The sequence below is a fragment of the Carassius carassius genome, chromosome 31, assembly GCF_963082965.1.
Source record: "Carassius carassius chromosome 31, fCarCar2.1, whole genome shotgun sequence".
Lineage (NCBI taxonomy): Eukaryota > Metazoa > Chordata > Actinopteri > Cypriniformes > Cyprinidae > Carassius > Carassius carassius.
In genome coordinates, this window is record NC_081785.1 from 24,727,011 (window position 1) to 24,752,377 (window position 25,367).

Here is a 25,367-nt window from a genome sequence, read left to right on the forward strand (position 1 = left end):
GCTCTGGATCAAAAAAGAGACACAGATCGTATCGATGGAAGTGTCCGAAGAGTGGTTATCCATTTCAGGAACTAGGATCTGCAAGGGGCATTGGTCTCCATGCTGCAACTGAGCATCCACTCGGATCGCTAGATCAATCAAACCATCCAAAGTTGTGGGTAATTCCATCGTGAAGATCTTGTTCTTGTCCAACCTGTGCAGTAACATGTCCCACTGCATCTCAACGTTCCAGCTGCACTCCACTTTCAGCATACAAAACTCGATGGAGTCAGCCTGATCAAACATCGTCTGAAGTTTGTCACTGAAGGACTGAAACGATGTACAACACTTATGTTATTGTTCCCATACTGCAGTTCCCTACAGTACAGCTCTGCTAGACAGCAGCTTTATCACAAAGGCCACTTTAGATTTTTCTTTGGGCAACGACAAAGACAGTTAGTCAGAAATGAACAACACAACTGAGGCTCACCAGAATAAGCAGCTGGAAGTGGCAGACAGGGTTCACTGTAGTGAGCGGTGCAATCTTCAGGTAAAACAACAGGTGGGGAGTTGGGCACTGCGAGCTGTTGGGCAGCCTCGGTCTTTAAATGCTGGAGCTGGGTGTTCAATTCCACATAACCTAAGCTACCAAGGCTAGAGTGGCATGATCTGCAGCAGTAACCATTACATATACTCTCTGAGTCGCTGGGGCTTGTAAAATGCCATGTACCAACTATACAACAGTGTTGTATTTCGTGGACCAGGATCTGAATACTCTCCACTTCAGGTCATACAGCCTTCTCTAGCAGCCAAAATGTTCTCCTTAACTGCAGAAGAAAGATTAAAGTCAACTAGAGAGCCCTGTTAATGGTGCTAAACCCAAAGTTTTGACTCTAATTGGAATGTCCCAAGGAGGTGCCTCCAGGAGTAAGAGAACCAGACTGGAGGGATGGCCACTGCAGTTCCACTAATAGAAGACTCTGTCTTTCTGTACCCTCAACAGGGTCATAGATTTAGTCTGATTGGTGGGAAGTAGTGTTGTCAATAAAAAAATAATAAAAAAATAAATAATGAATAAAAAAATATAATATAATATAAATATAATAAAAAAATATGTTACAATACCCAGTTTTTACTGTAGTAAAGTACTGGTGGTACTGAGTACCCGGTCAACCTGGTTCTTGATGCACTAACCAAAAGGTTTGTAGATGTGCTCTCTCTTCATAAAAGCACTGAGTTGTGGTCAAAAAGAGGAAACACACCAAACTAACAAAAACACTTTAAAGACAGGCACCCAGATCAATTGAAAGAGTTCAAGCAGATAAGTTTCAATGTGTTTCTCATTGGATTTTTGTTGATTATGAAGACGCCTGTCTTTATTTTGGAGAAGCTTTAATAACACAAAATACTTTGTATCACTGCCACACAAAGCTAATAACATCATTACAATTTTGTTGCAGATTTATAAATATTACTAAATCTTCTCATAGACTTTTAAGTACTTTCTTAACTGAACACTCTGCTGGATGCTATGACCAAGTAAATCTGCTCAGCTTATCAACAGGCCAGCCATTTGTGCTTGGCCCCATAACTGCATGCTTGCCATAATAGTTTTCCCTTCTTATTTTTGTGCTCTAAATTTTTTTTCAAAGCAACTTTACAAATTTTCATGATGTTAATATCCAATAGTCCATATTTAGCAGTTTAGTGCGTTTCTTATACTTTAGTTTTGAAAAAAAAAAAAATATCAAGACTTACTTGTCTGCCATGCACCAGCTGCAACTAGGTGGTGCTATAAAATTCAAAACTCAAAATTGTATGCATTGTTTTGTTTCATATATTGATTTACTTTTAATTCATTAATTAGTTAATTAAATCTTATGAGAAACTAGAATTGTTATATTGCCATAAAGTATATAATTCTTCATTGTATGATATTATTCAAATCATTGTATCATTCTTCATCAGTGTCACAGTGCAGAGAACACTGGAAGCAGTCAAAGTCATGTCAACCCTCTCAGCTGCATTTTAACCAGGTGACAATATTATATATTTATGTTTGTGTGTTCTTGAATATATGGTTTATGAGTTTATGAGGACACAAATGTGTATTCGTGTTTGCGCCATAATACATGGGTAATACAATGCAAACATGGTTTATGAAGACACTTCTTGTTGCTTAACATTGTGCTAGAACAGCTGCCTTTATTCTTCTGACTGCTTGATTGTCTTTTTCATGTTTTTCATATCACTTCTTATACTTTAATTTAATTAATGGATAAAACATATGCTGTGTTACATATCTTAATTTAATATAGTTGAAAACATCATATATAATTTCACCAGGAAATAATTTGTAAATTTTTATGGTAGTGCACATAATGGTAATGTAACTCTTCCCAATTTAAATAAATTGGGTGATTTTGTGTCAATAGACATCTGCTTGTTTATTTTACACCAAACAGCAGTAGGGGGCCATGGGTCTTTTGATCATTTTTAGAGGGCCTTATGCCTCTAAAGTTTGTTGTGTTTACTTCTTAAGAAAAACATGCATGCACAATTTTAAAATAATTAACCTCAGCAGCCATCATCAAAAGCAAAACATTATTCTGGAGCGAGGTGCAATCATGTATCCAATCCTAACTATATCTGAAACATAATGTCTCGGTTTATTTATTGTGTTTTAGAGCCTTGCCCCCAGCTGAATGCTCATCTTCCTCTATTCCTTTAACTGGAGATAAACAGACTGATGATGATATAGAGGCCTTCATCAGAGCCAGACATAACCTGCTCAATGGCATGGGTATTATTTACATACACACACACACACACACACACACACACGCACGTCTGGTTTCCTATCCTTGTGGGGACTTTCCATAGGCATAATGTTTTTTAGTGTACTATACAAACCATATATTCTATCATCAAACACCAACCCATTACAGAAAACTTTTTTAAAAAGCATTTTTACATTCTCATAAAAATAAATAATAATAATAATAATTCTATATGATTTAAAAGCTTGTTTCCCCATGGTTTAGGTTAAAGTAATACACTTTGGGTTTAATAGGTAAACAACTGTCCAAAATGTAAATAGAATGGATTTAAACATCTGAAAAATTCAGTTGAATCATTCGGAAGAAACAAGAAACAACAAGAAAAACTGGTTAGCCACAAAAAAAAAACATATATATATATATATATGTATATATATATATATAAATATATATATATATATATATATATATATATATATATATATATATATATATAAATATATATATATATATATATATATATATATATATATATATATATATATATATATATTATAATTTTTTTTTTTTTTTTTACTTCGGATATGTTCACATATAGCATATAGTTTAGTTAAAGTATACTGCTGCTAATGACCTAAGTGCTTTTGCTGTTCATGGTGTAAGTTGAATTAAAAGGGCACGTTGGACAAATAATTTTAAACACAAAATGTTAAACCAAAAATGCTATAGAATTTCTACCCTCAACAGCAAACTCCTATCAGTCTGTCCCACATCACTTGTCCTGTGTTGGGTAATAGGAATAGCTGTATCCCTAAAAGAGTTACAGGTGTAATACCAGGGGCAGTTTTTCTGTATGGCAGAGGCCCAGTCAGGTGTGCCATGGAAAATTATCTAAACTTCTTATCTCTATTATATTTAGTTGTTATTATTTTAAGTCAGTGCTACTGGTCTTCCTTATGTCTGTTTGGGGTTTTTATAAATATTTATAAAAATGAAAAGCATTTAAAAGAGCTTGTGACTAAAGCACAGCCTGTAGACAGATCTTTGCTTGTTTGCAGTGTAAGTATAAGTAAATAACTGATGTTTGAAAAAGTACAGCATTTCGTTTATTCAAACACTATTGTCTATGAAGGTTAATGTTTTTGTGTGTTTGAAGAGAGAAGAAGAGTCTTAGCTTTTGACGTCTAGTTGTAGCCATATACTTTTGTACGTTTTAAATATCCTGTGCATATTGTACTTCATCGTTTCATGATATTTTAGTCAAGTTTATTAAATGACAAAAAAAACTATAGCACCCATAAGTTATAACCTGTAAGTTGATGAAAGCGATGCACTTGCTGCCTCAGATACAGCCATTCTAATGACAGACAGAACACATATCTCCGTCATTCACAGATCAAAAACCAACTCCATCTAATGTTAAGTGCAAGTGTCTGATAAAGCCTTGGGCCCATAGCTGGGCCGAGCCTCAGGATTACCTGTGAGTTACCTGTGAGTTTACCCAAACTCTAGGCACTAATCGCCATATACTTTAAGGTTGGAGGGAGACAGCCTTAGCGCCAACCCTTACTGCAAATAGGAAAGCACAACCCTGATCGAGGAATCAGGGAGTCTTTGTGAGTCTTCTCGACGAGAAGAAAACCACCCGATAAACAGGTTCCACTTCAAAGCGTGAGTGTGTCTCATAGACTGTGCTCTCTCTGAAGGGATGGTGTCCACTACCTCTTCAGGTAGGTCACCTAGAAACTCTGCATCCTGTCCAGGGACCAAACATTAAGTTTCCAATGGTCTGGACGCAGGTGCCACAGGGTGCTCTGTCTTCTGATTCAGAAGATCCTTCTTCAGAGGAATCCACCAGGGAGGGGCTGTCACGAGGAGCATTAGTTAGAGGTACCACGTCTGAGTGGGCCAATATTGCGCTGCAAGCAAGACCTGCTCCTCATCCTCCCTGACCTTGCACAGCATCTGTGTGAGAAGGCTCACTGGGGGAAACGCATACTTGTGCGGGTAAGCTGATGTGCCAGTGGGTCTGTGCCGACTGTTCCCTCGGTCGTGGAGTAGAACAACTGGCAGTGAGGGGTCTCTGAAAATGCAAACAGGTCTATCTGAGTGGCTTAGAAACTTCTCCAAATCTGAGGATGGAGTTGCCAATCTCCTGGGAGTAGGCATGGGACGATTACCGGTTTCAAGGTATACAGTAATTTGAAAATATCAAGGTTTCAAAACCACTAATATTTTCCATTATACCGTTCCTGCGGTTTGTGCTGTTTTCCAGGTCTCCTCAAAGTTTGAAAGAATTCCTCAGGCTGTGTGCAGTGTACAGAGTAACACTGCCCCCTACTCCTCCTGTTGTGCGAGCGAGCGGTCAGTCATGTGTGTGTAGGTTGACCGGACTTAAGGCCTGGGTACACTTCACATTCAGCGTTACTTTCCGTCTCATGCACAGCCGCGTCCGCAGAGCTTTCAAAAATATATACTAAATCGCAGATGAGCATGGATGGATGAGCTCACATGCACAGTACCACGGGGTGTGTGGCTGTCCGCGAGTCGTCTTGATGACGAAAATAACGTAATGCCGTAGGTGTGCGGATGGCCGAAAAATACTTTGGCCTTTATGCGATCGGCAACCAGATTTTTTTTTTTTTGCCTTATTGCAACTCTCTGTTCTGGACTTGCACAATGTCATGAAGTCTGTTAATGCCTGTTAACAAAGGCCAGAGACGCTGAAAAGACAGACACACAGAGAAAAATACTGTAGAAGGCAGATCACTTACTGTTCATGATGCACAAACTATTGGAAGAAAATTCTCAATATTGATTTGGGGGGTTTATATGAATGTATTTCTGAGGGTAGCTGACTGTCTTCTGAAAAGCTTACATGGTATAATTTCACAAAGCTTGTCAGAACATTCTGTTTTTGCTTCAAATTGGGTTATTATTAAATCAAATTATGTGTATGATTATTATATAACTAAATTATATGAAATTATATTAATTATATGTATTTGAATTATATAACAAAAAATAAATAACTGTAATTACAGATTTAGGTTAAATAAATCTGTCAGTCTTTAATTTTTTTTCTTTTAAGGGAAAGAAATCAAAGAAATAAATGAATTCTACTGTTACTAATGTTCTGTATGTTGCTCAAAAACAAAATACTGTATATTGTGTCCAGTGTTTACCCAGTCATTTAAAAATAACACATTTCAGAGCTGTACCAAAATACCGTGATACCGTGATATTTTTGCTTAAGGTTATCAACACAAACACAAACCGCAGAAATGGTCTGTGGCGCGGAATGTTCAGTGGCGATCGACACATGAAAGTATGCGAGTTGTCTATATGATGCACCTTGTGTCAAAATGATTGATGAGTTTGACCTTTGTGACCTTTCTCCTCCCCCACGTAGCCCACCCACATGGCGCCCACCCACGTTGTGTTGACCCCATGACCGATCCAGATGTGAAATCATGCATTTGCTCAATTCCAACGTCGATCTTTGACCTCCGGGGATGACATACGATGTTTGTACAAATGTGTGACTGTTTCAGAGTGGTGAAAGGAGACGAATGAGCTCCTGAGGAATGTTTTTGTAGATTTTAATGGTCTGTTCCTACATCCGGGGGCTTTCCCCATCCGGTGTCCGGTTGCATTCCAAGGCATGGGTTTTTTGCTGTCTCTCTCACACTCTTTGGGAGGCAAATAAATTGGTTTTAAGGGCAATAATTAATAAACATTTACCAGGATCGGGGAAAAATATATACATTTTAACAGGCCAAATGTCCGGACATGTCAAATGTTTTATGGAGGTTTTACACTGACATAATTCAATTCAATTGAAATTGTTGCAAAGCAGTATCTACATTATATTTAAATATTTATATTTACATTATATTAATGAATTTTATACACTATCATCCCCTAAAGCTACCCATCACAGTAAACTTTCTAATTTTCAGAAACATCATGTTTTATAATTTCTAATTTAGAAAAGCATGGTGACAAACATTTGGAGTAGGCTATTACTACATTCCATTATGACATTACATAGACATAATGATTTTTTACTATACAAACTGTACACCTATCCATCACACAAATTCTGCATACAAACATTTTTAGTTAAATATTGTTTATAAGTGATCTGAATTATGAGAGATCGAGAAATTTCATAAACTACATTTACCTTTGTTATATCAGTGTTATACTTGTGTCATTATACAAATTGTTGCTCTGATAAATCATATAAACTAGCACACACATATGTAAACACTACAGGCTAAAATAGACTTATCCCCTTTTTTAAAGAATATGACAGCATGTTACTAAAGCAAATCATTTTCAACATTTATTTATTAAGTTTACTGAACTTATAAAACAGTTTTTCACTAACTATGCATTAACGTTGTTGTTTTTTTTTACAAAAACACAAACATGTACAACCATGGCAAAACTATGGCAAAAAAAAAGGGGTTCGGAGGCCGGGGGCTCCGGCGCGGCCTACGACCCGCGAGAGAGACGCACGACAGTCGGAACCGGAGGGCGAGAGCGATACGTACCCCTTGGCGCGCCCTCGCACCTCGGTGCGGGGGACGCCGGCCCTGACGGGTGCCCTGCTGGCCCGGCGGCCTCAACCCCTGCCGGGACAGGTGAATTGCCAGTCTGAGATGGTCATGCTGACCAGTGCGCGCATACACACACACACATACACACACACACACACACAAACACATACCTTTGTTTTTGTTTCCTGGGGATGTTCCATAGGCGTAATGATTTTGTACTGTAGTAACACCTACCAACACAAAAATCATTCTATATATGCCTAAATTTTAAATGTAATATTGTTTGTAAGCAATCTTTCTTATGAGGATTCATTTTAGAAATTTCATCATAAACCAAATTTACGTTATTATATCAGTGTAATAGCCATGTCATTATACAAATTTGTGTCCTGATAAGTCATTATGAACAAGCACGCACATACATAAACATTTTGGGTTATAGAGAGGCTCTATTTCTCTATTTTAAATAATAAAATATTTGACATCATAGTAACATGTTACTGAAGCAAAATCATGCATTTGAACATATATTCAAAATTTATTTAAGCTTATTGGTCTTATAAAACACACTATTCTCTTCTTTTAAAAAGATAGTAGCAAATAAAACTAATTATATATAAAACGCTGTATAAAATGAACATTTAATATAATTTTATTCAGAGACAGGTTGGTGAGGGAGGAGTTAGATGATCTGAGATGTAGTCTGTTAACCCTTTTCCAGATTGAATCTTAAGATCTTAAGAGTTTAAATAAGATCTTTAAAAAATTAAAAGATTGTGTAGATGAAATCTTAAATGTTTTAAATAAAATATTTTACTTATTTACTTTACATGTACTTAGTTTTATTTCAAATCATTTTACCGCTTAAAAGCCTAAATAAAAAAGCTTTTTCAGACTTTTCTGAACAGTCCTTTATCAGCGTGATATATATCAGCGTGATATATATCAGCGTGATATATATCATATACTACCAATATACTATTGGTTATCTACTGGAAATATATGAAGTAAGTTAGAATATGTAATGTATCCACCTTGTATGCTGGTCTTTTTTATGCTGGTCTTTGAAGAGAGATTTTATGACTTTTGTAGGCACCAACCCCCATAAAGTTCCAGATTATTGAAAATGTTAAAGTAAACTACAGACATCTGAAAAGACTTTCCAAAAACATCCATCTCACCGTGACATGCATTCTTTGGATACCTGTTGAGTCGTAAACTGTGCTTGAATGAAAGAGCATATGTGAGAGACTTCTGGGGTCACAGGGGATTCTGAGAATATTTAATTGCGCTTAAAAAAGCACAGATCAACCTTAATGTAAAAGTGCAAACCACACTAGACTCCTGATTCCTGTGGTAGAAAATACCTACACCGTTAAAACATATATACAATATAAGGTTCACGCTTCTTTTATAAGTCTGTTAAATATGTTATCAATACACCATGAAATGAGAATCAGGCCACCAAATAAGTTTGACAAGATGTTTTTTTAAAGGATTTTATTTGTTTATTTATTTTTTAAATACAATTAAACCAGATAACATATTATTCTTTCTATTTTGACAAACCAACATCTCAAATGATTTTCCCCGCGATGTTCATACATGGCCACCAAATAAGTGTTACAGACACACCAGGTCCCACCTCCTTCCAATCACAGTGCACTCCCTCACCTGAATACTAATCACTCCCACCTGATCCTCATCCACCAGCAATCACCGCAGCACTACAAATACCACACACACGCACTCAGTCAGCGTCTGGTCTCGTTTGCAACAAGGTCTTACCTGTATGCTAACTCTAAGGACTAACTATCTCTACTTACCTCTCTCCAGCGATCTCCAGAAGCTCCCAGTCTTCATCGTGCGTGTGTGTGGTACACCCTCTTCCTCCAGCGTCTCTACCCCTCATCAACAGATCCATCCACCACTGCCTCAAACACCATCACTTTTACCCAGCACTACCGCTCCTCTGCTTGTGCCTAAATAAACTGTGTTTCTGTTATCTTCAGCCTCCTGTGGTGGTATTCCGTAACAGAAGACCGGACCAAGACCGATCGGCACAAGCATGAGCCTCACGGACCCCTTCCTTGTTAACGCTCCCTCCGTCTTCCAGGACATTATCCATGAGGTGCTCCGGGAGTTCCTCCATAAATTTGTCCTCGTATTGGATAAAATATGATGAATGAATATAAAATAATGTTTTCTTGATACGGTTAAGAAGCTTCATCTAGACCCCCTCATTATTTAGACCCCCAAATAAGACCTATTCCAATCGGATAATGAACATCGCGGGGAAAATCATTTGAGATGTTGGTTTGTCAAAATAATTATCTGGTTTAATTGTATTTAAAAAATAAATAAACAAATAAAATCCCTTAAAAAACATCTTGTCAAACTTATTTGGTGGCCTGATTCTCGTTTCATGGTGTATTGATAACATATTTAACAGACTTATAAAAGAAGCGTGAACCTTATATTGTATATATGTTTTAACGGTGTAGGTATTTTCTTCCACAGGAATCAGGAGTCTAGTGTGGTTTGCACTTTTACATTAAGCTTGATCTGTGCTTTGAGTGAACGAGTGAATTTTTTTTTTAGGCTACTATTTAAAAACCATTAATTCGAAATACTACCAAATAAAGCAAAAAAAAAAAAAAAAAAAAAGTCCGGCTCTTCAATCTTCCCCCGCCCATCGAGTGCTTGAAGTGCGTCAGAAACAGAGCGCGCGCACGATCAGTTGTTGGTAATTTGTTGTGTAGCGTGCCCGACGCCGCATCCAATGTAGACAGCACTGCTTTTGTTAACACACAGCTCGTAGAAACGGGCCTGGCAGCTCGCGCCAGTTCTAGACACGGTGAAAGTTTCCTGATTGTGACGGAAGGCCGAATTTACATGACACATTATAAATGAGCATAGTCTGCGATAGATACAGTGCCAAAAAGAAGAGAAGAGGATAAAGACAGAGGTAAAGAGATGTAGTGAAAGAACAATTTATTGCATAGGAGTAAGATACTATAATTTCATGGCAGTTATTTTTTACCTTAAACTTAATGTTAGCAGTTGTTCTGAGTTCTGAGTCCCCAGACTGTGATTTTGTACAATCATGTCAGTTTTAAGACGCATTTTTTATTATCACTTTTTTATTAATGTTTTACTCTACAGTTGTGCAGTTTTGGGGGGATACAGTACAGGCCAAAAGTTTGGAAACATTACTATTTTTAATGTTTTTGAAAGAAGTTTCTTCTGCTCATCAAGCCTGCATTTATTTGATCAAAAATACAGAAAAAAATGTAATATTGTGATATATTATTACAATTTAAAATAATTTGTTTTCAATTTATTATACTTTAAATTATCATTTATTTCTGTGATGCAAAGCTGAATTTTCAGCATCATTACTCCATTCTTCAGTGTCACATGTGACATCCAGTCTATCACATGATCCTTTAGAAATCATTCTAATATGATGATTTATTATGAGTGTTGGAAACAGTTCTGCTGTAATGTGTGTGTGTGTGTGTGTATATATATATATATATATATATATATATATATATATATATATATATGCTAAATCATGAACACAATGACAAGGTGAAATGGGCTGCGATGCAGGGGGCGCCAGGTAAAATCTTGCCTAGGGCAGCAAATTGGTCAGGGCCGGCCCTGTATATTGGTAGTTTATGATATATATCACGCTGATAAAGGACTGTTCAGAAAAGTCGGATATAGCTTTTTTATTTAGGCTTTTAAGCGGTAAAATGATTTGAATTAAAACTAAGTACATGTTTCCTTTAAAGTGCAATCTAAGATTTAAATATTTACTTTCACTTTAACCTAAATTATGATTTTTATTCATCAGTACTTAAGTAAAACATTTTACTTAAAATATTTAAGATTTCATCTAAACAATCTTTTCATTTTTGAAAGATCTTATTTAAACTCTTAAGATCTTAAGATTCAATCTGGAAAAGGGTTAACAGACTACATCTCAGATTATCTAACTCCTTCCTCACCAACCAAATCAGTCTTACATTGGGACTACCCCAGGGAGGACCTGCCAGGTTTTGGTTATGATTTAAATTAAACTTTTTATTTTGTAAATCACTCATCCATGTTTTCGACGTCGTTGCGTAAAGTAATTTTAGTAATCTCTTAGCACTCTTAAAAATGTAAGGTATAATTTTTCATATTTATTGGGACCTAAAATTATATTAAATGTTCATTTTATACAGCGTTTTATATATTATTACAGTTTTATTTGCTACTATCTTTTTAAAAGAAGAGAATAGTGTGTTTTATAAGACCAATAAGCTTAAATAAATGTTGAAAATGTTTAAATGCATGATTTTGCTTCAGTAACGTTACTATGATGTCAAATATTTTATTATTTAAAATAGAGAATATTTTATTATTTAAAATTTTGGGTTATAGCCTCTCTATAACCCAAAATGTTTATGTATGTGCGTGCTTGTTCATAATGACTTATCAGGACACAAATTTGTATAATGACATGGCTATTACACTGATATAATAACGTAAATTTGGTTTATGATGAAATTTCTAAATTATATCCTCACAATTAAGATTGCTTACAAACAATATTACATAAAAAATGTAGGCATATGTAGTATGTTTTGTGTGATGGTAGGTGTTTCTACAGTACAAAATCATTGCGCCTATGGAACGTCCTCAGGAAACAAAAGCAAAGGTGTGTGTGTGTGTGGGGGGGGGGGGGGGGGGGTTTATGGGCTTTTTTGGTGACTCCCTGACTGCGGGTGTCGCTGTTGGACAGTGTTTTCTCTACTTCCTGTTGGCCTTCTGAAGCTAATCGTAGCTCTGTGTAGCTGTTTTAATTTTTTTCTCTAGAATCTTTATCTAACTATCACTCTCTGTTTTTTAAAGTGATAAAATATAACTTAATTCACACCATATTTCTGATATTATCGATCAATCTTATCAGATTAATTTTGATCGTTCACTTTTATTTTATATCCGTGAGTGCAGTACACCTGCAAAGCGTTAGCATTTGTTAGCTTGCCATTAGCGTTTTCATTCGAACCTATCGTTGTTTTCTTTTCTCCTCTCCTCTCTCTCACTCCAGTTTTTCACAAGTTCATCAAACAATTGTGGTAAGAATATTTCATCAAGCACGGTGAGTAATGGCTTCTCCTGCTATTGTTATTTGCACCTCTTGCCACATGTACAGTTTATCTATCTCTGTTGCAGATGAGGGATTCACATGTGATAAATGCAGGGAAATAGTGAGGCTGACAGAGAAGATTTCAGAATAAGAGAAACGCATCCAAACTTTAATTGAGGACAGTAAGAATATTCGGGCTCTAAATATGGCTTTTGATGCGTCTAGCTCAGGGATTCCTGTACATTGTTCGGTTCCGGCAACAGAGCCCCTGCAGCAGGGCAACAGTGAGCCAGAGTAGTTGTGGGTCAAAACACCGCTCTTCTGTTCCAATCAAAACATTAAACAGGTTCTCCCCACTCAATGATGCACCCACTGAGAAACCTGATGAAAGTGCTCTAGTTATTGGTGATTCTATTGTACGGAACGTGAATATAGAGACACCAGCCACCATAGTCAAATGTTTACCGGGAGCCAGAGCGCCTGACATCATGGCAAATTTAAAAGTGCTGGCTTATGATAAATGTAAATAAAGTAAGATTGTTATTCATGCCAGCACTAATGATGTTTGACTTCGCCAGTCGGAGATCACTAAAAATAACATTAAAGAGGTGTGTGAACTTGCAAGCATGATGTCAGACACTGTAATATGCTCTGGTCCCCTCCCTGCTTACCGTGGTGACGAGATGCATAGCAGATTGTCATCACTCAATGGCTGGATGTCTAAGTGGTGCCCACAGAATAACATAGGTTTCATAGACAATTGGATGAGCTTTTGGGGCAGACCTGACCTGTTGAAAAGAGATGGTCTTCATCCCTCCTGGGGTGGCGCCACTCTTCTCTCTAGAAATATGGCAAATAGTCTTCAATTCAATTCAATTCAATTCAAGATTATTTGTATAGTGCTTTTTACAGTACAAATCGTTACAAAGCAACTTTACAGAAAATTATGTTTCTACAATATTTAGTTATAGCTTATAAGTGGTGACTGTCAGTTTGTGCACATATGACAAGATTTGTAGAAAAATGTATACAAGTCGTAGTCAGCCATATGATGAACATTATTAATATTATTAATAATTAAGAATTATTATATGATGCAGTCACACTTGTAGCAATATTAGTTCTGTTGTTGATTCAGGGTTAGCATCATCTGGGGTCCTCTGAGGGTCAGCATCATCTCTTCTCAGGTGTTCTGGATCCAGACTGGAGCTTGTGTAAATCCTAGTTACCACGGGATGTAAATCCTGTGGCAAAACATAGAAACAAATAGAGACATCATCCATATATTACTGATGATAAATGAGATGACTCCCCATTTAAGTAAACAAAATGGTAGGGATCGGACAGGTAGGATCTAAACCTTCTTAGAGCCTGCCCTTGAATACCTGTATAGTTTTGTAATCGATCTATACGTAGTACGTCATGATCTATGGTGTCGAACGCAGCACTAAGATCAGTGCTAAAACTAGAAATGAGATGCAGCCTTGATCTGACGCAAGAAGCAGGTCATTTGTAATTTTAACAAGTGCAGTTTCTGTGCTATGGTGGGGCCTGAAACCTGACTGAAATTCTTCATACAGATCATTTTTGTGCAGGAAGGAACTTTTTCTAAAATTTTAAACATAAATGGAAGATTTAAAATAGGCCTATAATTTGCCAGTTCACTAGGATCTAGTTTTGGTTTCTTAATAAGAGGCTTAATAACGGCCAGCTTGAATGGTTTTGGGACGTGACCTAAAGATAACGACGAGTTAATAATATTGAGAAGTGGTTCTTCAGCTACAGGTAACAACTCTTTCAGTAATTAAGTGGGTACAGGATCTAAGAAACACGTTGTTGGTTTAGATACAGTGATAAGTTTATTTAGCTCTTCCTGTCCTATATTTGTAAAGCACTGCAGTTTATCTTTGGGGGCGATGGATGAAACTGAAGTGTTAGACGCTGTTGAATCTACATTCGCTATTGTATTTCTAATGTTATCAATTTTATCATTGAAGAAATTCATAAAGTCATTACTATTTAACGTTGGTGGAATATTTGAATCAGGTGGCGTCTGGTAATTTGTTAATTTAGCCACTGTGATAAATAAAAACCTTGGATTGTTTTGGTTATTTTCTATGAGTTTGTGGATATGCTCTGCCTTAGCAGTTTTTAGAGCCTGTCTATAGCTGGACATACTGTTTTTCCATGCAATTATAAAAATTTCCAAGTTAGTTTTTCTCCATTTGCGTTCAAGACTACGAGTTACTTTCTTGAGAGAGTGAGTATTACTGTTATACCATGGCACAGTACGTTTTTCTCTAACCTTTTTCAATTTGATGGGGGCAACAGCTTCTAATGTATTAGAGAAAATAGTGCCCATGTTGTCAGTCATTTCGTCTAATTCATGTGTATTTTTGGGTACAAATAGCAGTTGAGATAGATCAGGCATGTTATCTGTCTTTGGTGACTAGAACAATAGTTCTGCCCAGACCGTAACGCTGAGACATATAGTTAATATCAGTGATATGCATCATGCACGATACAAGGAAGTGGTCTGTAATATCATCACATTGAGGTACGATATTTATAGCAGTAAGATCGATTCCAGTCTTACGCCGCCTTCACACTGGCAGTTGAAATCAGCTCCGATATGGCAGCGAAACGACCGGAAGTCATTCATTTTCTATGGAGATTCGCAGACCACATGCGAATGGGTCCGAACCAGGTGCGAACGAGTGCGGTGCGAAAAAAATCGTGTCCGTTGGCCATCCGGATGCGTTCAAAAAATTGAACTCTTGCGAAAGGCTACGGACGGTTCCTATCCGACAATTCCAGCGGAAGTTGGCGTTGCTATGGTACTGATAAACAAACCTGAATTCTTAACTTTTAATAAAATAAATAATGATTTTATAACGACAAGTTGTCATGTCATTTTTTCATTTTAATGATTTTATAACGTAATTTATGCAGTTAATACAATTAAATAATTAAATAATTAAATATTGTACAATTCAATGTTGTGGCCATTTTCCCGCTCATTCACATACAGCCAGAAAATTATATTATGGCTAATCGTAGACTTGTCAATGCTCTTGCTGTTGCTCTCCTATACTGGAGAAGCAAGCAAAAAAAAAAGAGATCCATGTGGGTAAAATACTACCTGGCAGAGAGGTATCAGTACGGGGAGTTTCACCGCCTGGTGGGTGAGCTGCGTCTGAACAACGGTGAGGATTTCAGGGAGTATTTCAGGGTGTCGCGCTGTCAGCCTTTCCAACCTTTCCGCCATTTTTGTTCTACTCGGTTCCGAGGTTTCCGACACTTTTCACCGTTGTGTACGACGTCCACTGGGGGCGTATTGCGTATTACGGAGCTGATTTCAACTGCCAGTGTGAAGGCGGCGTTAGTGTTTACACTAACTGGGGCCCAGGTCAGGAAGCAGACAGACTGGCTAAACCGACTGTCTGCTAGCTGCCTCACGTCACAGAGGTCAGCTAATTCTCAGCACATAGAGACTCTTTCACCTAGATATCACACTGTAGAAACTGTGTCTGTTCCCCGAACTAGAAAATACAAAAAACGTCCAAACCAAGTTAAGATTAACAATTTAATTGAGGTTCAACAAATAAAAAACAGATGCAATACGGATAAACAAATGATAAAGCTTTGCTTATTGAATATCAGATCCCTTTCTACGAAAACAATTTTTGTAAATAATATGATCACTGATCATAATCTAGATGTGCTCTGTTTGACAGAAACCTGGCTAAAACCTGATGATTACATTATTTTAAATGAGTCCACCCCCCAAGATTACTGTTATAAACATGAGCCGCGTCTAAAAGGCAAAGGGGGAGGTGTTGCTTCAATTTATAACAACGTTTTCAGGATTTCTCAGAGGGCAGGCTTCAAGTATAACTCGTGTGAAGTAATGGTGCTTTATATAACATTATCCAGAGAAATAAATGTTAATGATAAATCCCCTGTTATGTTTGTACTGGCTACTGTATACCGGCCACCAGGGCACCATACAGACTTTATTAAAGAGTTGATTTTACATCCAAGTTAGTTCTGGCTGTAGATAAAGTTTTAATAGTTGGTGATTTTAATATCCATGTTGATAATGAAAAAGATGCATTGGGATCAGCATTTATAGACATTCTGAACTCTATTGGGGTTAGACAACACGTTTCAGGACCTACTCATTGTCGAAATCATACTCTAGATTTAATACTGTCACATGGAATTGATGTTGATAGTGTTGAAATTATGCAGCCAAGTGATGATATCTCAGATCATTATTTAGTTTTGTGCAAACTTCATATAGCCAAAATTGTAAATTCTACCATCACTTCTACCACAAAAGACTGCTTTTTAAGTTATCTTCCTGATGTATCCAAATTCCTTAGCATATCCAAAACCTCAGAACAACTTGATGATGTAACAGAAACTACGGACTCTCTCTTTTCTAGCATTTTAAATACAGTTGCTCCTTTATGCTTAAGGATGGTTAAGGAAACCAGTATGACACGATAGTATAATGAGCATACTCGCGCCCTAAAGCGAGCAGCCCGAAAAATGGAGCGCAGCTGGAGGAAAACAAAACTAGAGGTATTTCGTATTGCTTGGCGGGAAAGTAACCTATCCTACAGAAAAGCATTAGAAACTGCTAGATCCGATTACTTTTCTTCTCTTTTAGAAGAAAACAAACATAACCCCAGGCATTTATTCAATACAGTGGCTAAATTAACGATAAATAAACCCTCACCAAGTGTTGACATTTCCCAACATCACAGCAGTAATGACTTTATGAACTACTTTACTTCTAAAATTGATACTATTAGAGATAAAATTGCAACCATTCAGCCGTCGGCTACAGTATCGCATCAGACATTGCACTATAGACCCCCTGAGGAACAGTTCCACTCATTCTCTACTATAGGAGAGGAAGAATTGTATAAACTTGTTCAATCATCTAAACCAACAACATGTATGTTAGACCCTATACCATCTAAGCTCCTAAAAGAGGTGCTTCCAGAAGTCATAGATCCTCTTCTGACTATTATTAATTCCTCATTGTCATTAGGATATGTCCCCAAAACCTTCAAACTGGCTGTTATTAAGCCTCTCATAAAAAAAACACAACTTGACCCCAAAGAACTAGTTAATTATAGACCAATCTCGAATCTCCCTTTTCTGTCCAAGATACTAGAAAAGGTGGTATCCTCACAATTATATTCCTTCTTAGAGAAAAATGGTATATGTGAGGATTTCCAGTCAGGATTTAGACCGTATCATAGTACTGAGACAGCTCTCCTTAGAGTTACAAATGGTCTGCTCTTATCATCTGATCGTGGTTGTATCTCTCTATTAGTTTTATTGGATCTTAGTGCTGCGTTTGACACAATTGACCACAACATTCTTTGCATAGACTTGAACACTTTGTTGGCATTAATGGAAGTGCATTAGCATGGTTTAAATCATACTTATATGACCGCCATCAGTTCGTAGCAGTGAATGAAGATGTATAATATCGATCACAAGTGCAGTATGGAGTACCTCAAGCCTCAGTACTAGGGCCGCTACTCTTCACGCTTTATATGTTACCCTTGGGAGATATCATCAGGAAACATGGTGTTAGCTTTTACTGTTATGCTGATGATACTCAGCTCTATATTTCTTCGCGGCCCGGTGAAACACACCAATTTGAAAAACTAATGGAATGCATAGTCGATATAAAAAACTGGATGACGAGTAATTTCATATTGCTAAACTCTGAAAAAACAGAGGTGTTAATTATAGGACCTAAAAACTCTGCATGTAATGTTGAGGAAAAGTTGTTAGAAAACTATTCAAAATAATAGTTATGAAGGTTAAGGTTGATAAGTTAAAATTTAGTAAGTTAACATTTAATACACAACATTTAGATTAACAGTTCATGTTACAGATACATATATGTGGTTAAAACATTGTGTTATTTTGATTTGTGAATTGACTTCATTTCCCAGGATGCATTGAGCAATGGTAAAGGTCATGTGATTCACAGGGGGGTTTGTGATTGGTTCTGGTGAATTCTACAACTGCCATCTTGTGAACCATTTGCTGAACAAGCACACGCTGTATTTTTGTTACTTTCGCTTTCCTTTTTTTCCTCACAAAAAACACACTTCGCTGGAGGACGTGGAGGCGGAGATTGAACTCGCAGAGGAATACAGAGACCGCGTCATCGAGATGAAAGCGCGAGCTCACCGAGTGATTCGAGAAAATGAAACTGTGAGTAACCCACGGCCTGCTCAGTCAAGTGATGGTAACGTTAGCGAAAATAAACCGACAGTAAGACTGCCCAAGCTACAAATTGAGAGGTTTAGCGGAGATGTTAGTGTATGGCAGGAATTTTGGAGCCAGTATGAGACTGCTATTCATAGTAACGGTGCACTTTGCAAAAAAGAAAAGTTTACCTACCTGAAAACTTATCTTACTGGAACAGCTGCAAAGGCAGTAGCAGGACTCACACTGACAGACAGTAACTATGATGCTGCAGTTGATATTCTCCAAAGCAGATTTGGAAGGAAAGATCTCATTGTAAATGCTCACATGTCAAAGCTTCTGAATCTCACTCCTGTAAAGAAATCGTCTGATGTCAGTGCATTAAGGCAGTTATATGATGACTGTGACTGTGAATTCAAATCAGAAGCCTAGAGTCATTGGGAGTGGTATCGGACACCTATGGCGGTATGTTGTGCCCAATATTCCCAATGTGCCCAAAATTCCGTGTTTCACGGAAACCTGGCTGAATGACGCCATACCGGACAGTGCACTCCATCTGCCGGACTTTCAGCTGTTTAGAGCGGATCGCGACGCAGAATCAACGGGGAAATCGCGCGGCGGCGGGACATGCTTTTACATCAATGAACGGTGGTGTACAGATGTAACTGTGTTAAAGAAGATGTGCTGTCCTGATCTAGAAACGCAGTTTATCAACTGCAAGCCGTTCTATTCGCCGCGGGAGTTTCACTCGCTCATTCTGGTTAGTGTTTACATCCCTCCTCAAGCACAAGTAAGTCTGGCTTTACAGAAACTCGCTGATCAGATCACAGACACAGAACAACAACACCCGGACTCTGTTTTAATCATTCTTGGGGACTTTAATAAAGCCAATCTCTCCCGTGAACTGCCAAAATACAGACAGCATGTTACCTGTCCCACCAGAGACAGTAATATACTGGATCACTGTTACACCACAATAAAGGATGAATATCACTCTGTTCCACGAGCAGCTTTGGGACGTTCTGATCACTGTCTGGTTCATCTTATACCGACCTACAAGCAGAAACTTAAATCTGCTAAACCTGTAGTAAAGACTGTGAAGAGATGGACCAGCGAAACAGAGCAGGATTTACAATCTTGTTTTGACATCACAGACTGGAGCGTTTTTGAAGCTGCTACCACCGATCTGGACGAACTCACAGAGACTGTAACATCCTATATTAGTTTCTGTGAGGATATATGCATTCCTACCAGGACTTATTTAACATTCAACAATGATAAGCCATGGTTTACAGTAAAACTCAGACACCTTCGTCAGGCCAAAGAGGATGCCTACAGAAATGGGGACAGGGTCTTGTACAATCAGGCCAGGAACACACTGAACAAAGAGATTAGAGCGGCTAAAAAGACCTATGCTAAAAAGTTGGAAGACCAGTTTACTTCCAACGACTCTACTTCAGTTTGGAGAGGACTGAGAGCCATCACAAACTACAAGACACCATCCCCTTGCACTGAGGCTAATCAACGACTTGCTAACGACCTGAATGAGTTTTATTGTAGATTTGAAACCCCCAACACCCACTCTGACCATCTCCCTACACAACCATTAACACCTCCTGCAATCCCCCTCTCCATACCTCCTGCTCTTCAAATCTGTGAAGATGATGTGCGCCAGGTCTTCAAGAAAAACAAAAGAAGAAAAGCACCAGGCCCAGATGGCGTTACACCAGCCTGTCTGAAAATCTGTGCTGACCAGCTGGCCCCCATCTTTTCACAGATCTTCAACAGATCTCTGGAGTTGTGTGAAGTGCCTTCCTGCTTCAAACGCTCCACCATAATCCCCATTCCAAAGAAACCCAAGATAACAGGACTTAACGACTACAGACCTGTGGCTCTAACGTCTGTCGTCATGAAGTCGTTTGAAAAACTGGTTCTGGCTTATCTGAAGGACATCACTGGACCCTTACTGGACCCCCTGCAGTTTGCGTACCGAGCAAACAGGTCCGTGGATGATGCAATCAACATGGCATTGCACTTCATCCTGCAACATCTGGACAAAACAGGGACTTATGTGAGGATCCTGTTTGTGGACTTTAGTTCGGCTTTCAACACCATCATCCCAACAACCCTCCAGACCAAACTGACCCAGCTCTCTGTTCCTAGCTCTATCTGTCAGTGGATCACCAGCTTTCTGACAGATAGGCAACAGTTAGTGAGACTGGGGAAATTCATGTCAAACAGCTGCTCCACCAACACTGGTGCCCCTCAGGGATGTGTTCTCTCCCCTCTGCTCTTCTCCCTGTACACCAACGACTGCACCTCTAAAGACCCCTCTGTCAAGCTCCTGAAGTTTGCAGACGACACTACAGTCATCGGCCTCATCCAGGACGGTGACGAGTCTGCTTACAGACAGGAGGTTGAGCAGCTGGCTGTCTGGTGCAGTCTTAACAACCTGGAGCTGAACACGCTCAAAACAGTGGAGATGACTGTGGACTTTAGGAGAAACCCCCCTGCACTTTCCCCACTCACCATCATGAACAGCACTGTGGCTGCAGTGGAGTCATTCAGATTCCTGGGAACCACCATCTCTCAGGACCTGAAGTGGGACAATCACATTGGCTCCATTGTGAAAAAAGCCCAACAAAGGTTGTACTTCCTTCGCCAGCTGAGGAAGTTTAACCTGCCACAGGAGCTGCTGAAACAGTTCTACTCAGCCGTCATTGAGTCAGTCCTGTGTACTTCAATTACTGTCTGGTTTGGTTCAGCTACAAAATCAGATATCAGAAGTCTACAGAGAACTGTTCGGACTGCTGAAAGGATTATTGGTGCTCCCCTGCCCACCCTCCAAGAACTGTACACATCCAGAGTGAGGAAAAGGACTCAGAAAATCACTCTGGATCCCTCACATCCAAGTCACCCCATCTTTGAACTTTTGCCATCTGGCCGGCGCCTCAGAGCCGCAAATACAAGAACAGCAAGGCACAAGAATAGTTTCTTCCCCCAGGCAATCTACCTCATGAACAGTTAAATGTTTCCCACTTAAACTTATGCTTATGCAAAAATGTGCAATATCCTTATATTTATTTGTTACCCCTCCATCCTAGAACATTCCTGCATCTCACTCAATCCTATTCCATTATCATTTATAGCACAATTGTTTATACACTTATTTATTTGCCAATTTGTAATTCTCCCGTAATTTTTTTTTTTTTATTTTTTTTTATTTTTTTTTTTTCTGTGTGTTGTTGTGTGTCTGTTTACTGGAAGCTTATGTCACTAAAACAAATTCCTTGTATGCGCAAGCATACTTGGCAATAAAGCTCTTTCTGATTCTGATTTCTGATTCTGATATTACTCCAGATGATGCCAGACGACATGGCTCTTGAATACAGCCGTCACAGAGGGGATGATGATGAATGGAATGTGCCTAATGTGTTGAAGTTCCTGCAGAAAGAGGTTCAGAGCCGAGAGAGAACTTTACAAATGATGAAATCATACAACCAGAGAGAAAACCAGTCTGCTAACAAAACATGCAGCAAATCATATTCAGCCAATGATGTGAAATCAAAGAAACCAAGCATGCCATCTGCAGCTGCACTACACATTGCTGACCAGAAAATGCAAAACTGTCTGTTCTGTGATAGCACTGAACACAAATCTGAAAAATGTCCAGTCCACCCGGTGTCAGCACGCAAGGAAAAACTGAAGAACCTTGGCAGGTGCTTTGTGTGTCTGGGGACCAAACACATCGCCAGGTTTTGCAGGTCAAAGTGCAGGTCATGTGCCACATTTGGAGGCAGGCATCATGCAGCCATTTGTGAGAAAAATGAAACATCTCCACCTGCTGCAGCTGCCAACATTGACACTGTTATTTCCTCAGTAATTCCCCAAGCATAACAATGCAAACCTGCCATTGAGAACACTGTGCTGCTACAAACTGCCAAAGCATGGGTCGTAGGACCCACCAGCAGGAAGATGGTCCGCTGCTTGCTAGATGGAGGCAGTCAGGGAAGTTTTGTGCATGAGAATGTGGTGAAGGCGCTGCAGCTACCTGTTACTAGACAAGGGACATTTACTCTTTACACATTTGGCTCTTCTGCTCCAACAACGGTGAGTCGCAACATAGTGAAGCTCAGTTTGGAGAATGTATGGGATAATCGGCAGGGAATTGAAATCGAAGCAGTTGTCACCCCCAAAGTGTGCACAGCGCTGATGAAAGTGCCTGGTGAACATATACAAATGGAAATGAAAAACAGAGGTCTTCAACTAGCAGATTGTGCTGGAGATGATAAACCAGAGCTTGCTGTGCTAATCGGCTCTGATTATTACTGGCAGATAGTATCAGGCAGAGTAGAGAGACTGACAAAGAGCCTAGTGGCACTGGAGAGCATTTTTGGATGGGCAGTGCAAGGCCCAGTAGCAGTGTCCAGCATGACAGAGACAACCTGCATGCATATTCAGCTCAGCGAGGATGCACAGATTGATCAACAGCTGCATGCATTCTGGGAGCTTGAGTCCCTGGGCATCATAAATGAGAAATCTGAGAGTCCAGAGGATGTAGAAGTTGCAGTGGTTGCAGCGGTTCGAGGAAACCTCCATCTTCAAGGATGGGCATTACCAAGTGCCATGGCGACAACATCATCCTCCACTTCAAGACAATTACCGCATCGCTAAAAAAAGATTGGAGAGTTTGAAAAGGAAACTAAGCAAGAATGTCACACTCTATAGCAGATACAAGGAAGTTGTGGAGGACTACTTAAACCAAGGAATGGCTGAGGATGTGCCAAGGGAGCATGCATCATCACCAGGCAGTCAGATATATTACTTACCTCATCACGCTGTATTGAGAGAGGACAAGGCAACAACAAAACTGCGGGTTGTGTTTGATGCGTCATCCCACGAAGACAGAAGTCCCTCACTAAATGACTGTCTTTTAACAGGTCCCAATCTGAATCCAGATCTGATGAGTATCTTGATCAAATTCAGACTGCATGAAATTGCATATATGGCAGATATCAAGAAAGCATTTCTGCAGATATCACTCTCAGAAAGAGATCGGGACGCTGTAAGATTTCTGTGGTTCACTGGACCACCAACTGAGGAGAAGGATGTGACGCTGCGCTTGCTCAGAATGACGAGAGTGGTGTTTGGAGCTTCGTCAAGCCCATTCTTACTTGCAGTCGCTTATCTTCAAGGAGAAACAAAAGAAGGAGAAGTGACCGCAAGCCTGGTTGCATCTAAGTCCAGAGTGGCTCCACTCAAAAGGATGACACTGCCACGCCTGGAGCTAATGGGTGCTGTAATAGCAGCCAGGCTGGGGAACACCCTCATGAAAGCACTGCAACTAGACAAGACACAACTCAGACTATGGACAGACTCAATGATAGTGCTGCATTGGATTTGTGGTTCTGCTCATAAGTGGAAACAGTTTGTAGCAAATAGAGTCACGGAAATCCAGTCTCTAACTGATCCACAGTCATGGTCTCACTGCAAAGGGAAAAATAATCCAGCTGATCTTCCCACCAGAGGTCTAACTGTGCAGGACCTGAAGCAGAGCACATTGTGGTGGAATGGTCCTTGTGTTCTGATGTCAACTGATCAGTTAGAGAGCACTCAGGAAGATGTTCAAGAAGATGAGGTAAAGTCTGAACTCAGATCCAAATACCAGATTGCTGTACAGCTTGTTAAGCAAGACCAAGACTTCTTAAGCCCTGTTTTATGTCTGGAGAAGTACAGCAAACTAAAAACAGTGCTCCGGGTAACAGCCTGGATAAAAAGGTTTATCACCAACACCCGCTCAAGCATAAACATCAGTGGTGAACTGACGGCAGAAGAGCTGAATGAAGCAAATAAAAACTGGATAAAGGTGATTCAGAACCAGAGTTTCAGCTCTGAAATTGATCTGCTGAAAGCAGGGAAATGTCCCAACACTGACTCCAGAATCCGAGAGCTAAAACCATTTCTGGACGAGGATGAGCTGCTCAGTGTGGGAGGAAGGCTCCAGCATTCTGATCTCTCTTACAGAGAAAAGCACCCATGGATTTTGCCCAACAATCACCGATACACAGAAATATTGGTGCAGTATGAACATGAGAAGATAATGCATGCAGGTGTACGAGACACTTTAGTACAGACAAGAGAGAAGTATTGGATTTTGAGGGCACGACAGGTAGTGAAGAAGGTTGTGTCCAGATGTGTAATCTGCAAGAAATTTAAAGCAAAGGCTGGACAGCAGACTACCGCGCCACTGCCGCGAGACAGGATAATAGAGTCACCGCCATTTGAGATCACTGGTGTGGACTTCGCAGGGCCACTCTATGTCAAGACACAGAACGTTATGACAAAGGCGTATATAGCACTGTTTACTTGCGCTGTAACAAGAGCAGTGCACTTAGAGCTGGTCTCAGATATGTCCACAGAGAACTTCCTGTTAGCGTTGAAAAGATTCATCTCAAGAAGAGGATTATGCAAGGTGATTTATTCAGATAATGCCAAGACGTTCAAGAGAGCTGATCAAGATTTGAAGGAGCTCTGGAAAGGCATTAAAGATTCACAGCTACGGGAGTTCTTCTCAGAGAAAGGCATCACCTGGCGGTTCATCGCTGAAAGAGCAGCCTGGTGGGGTGGATTCTGGGAGCGATTGGTTAG

At 39.2% G+C, this 25,367-nt stretch overlaps 1 protein-coding gene across 1 annotated transcript in view; it reads left to right on the plus strand.

Moving 5' to 3' along the window:
* Positions 1 to 25,367, plus strand: part of kif6 (kinesin family member 6) — a 306,561-nt gene that overhangs the window by 269,955 nt on the left and 11,239 nt on the right. The window contains exons 19-20 of the mRNA XM_059519411.1: positions 1,948 to 2,015; positions 2,667 to 2,782. Of these exons, the coding sequence (XP_059375394.1) occupies positions 1,948 to 2,015; positions 2,667 to 2,782 (184 nt within the window). The remainder of the gene's footprint in view (positions 1 to 1,947; positions 2,016 to 2,666; positions 2,783 to 25,367) is intronic.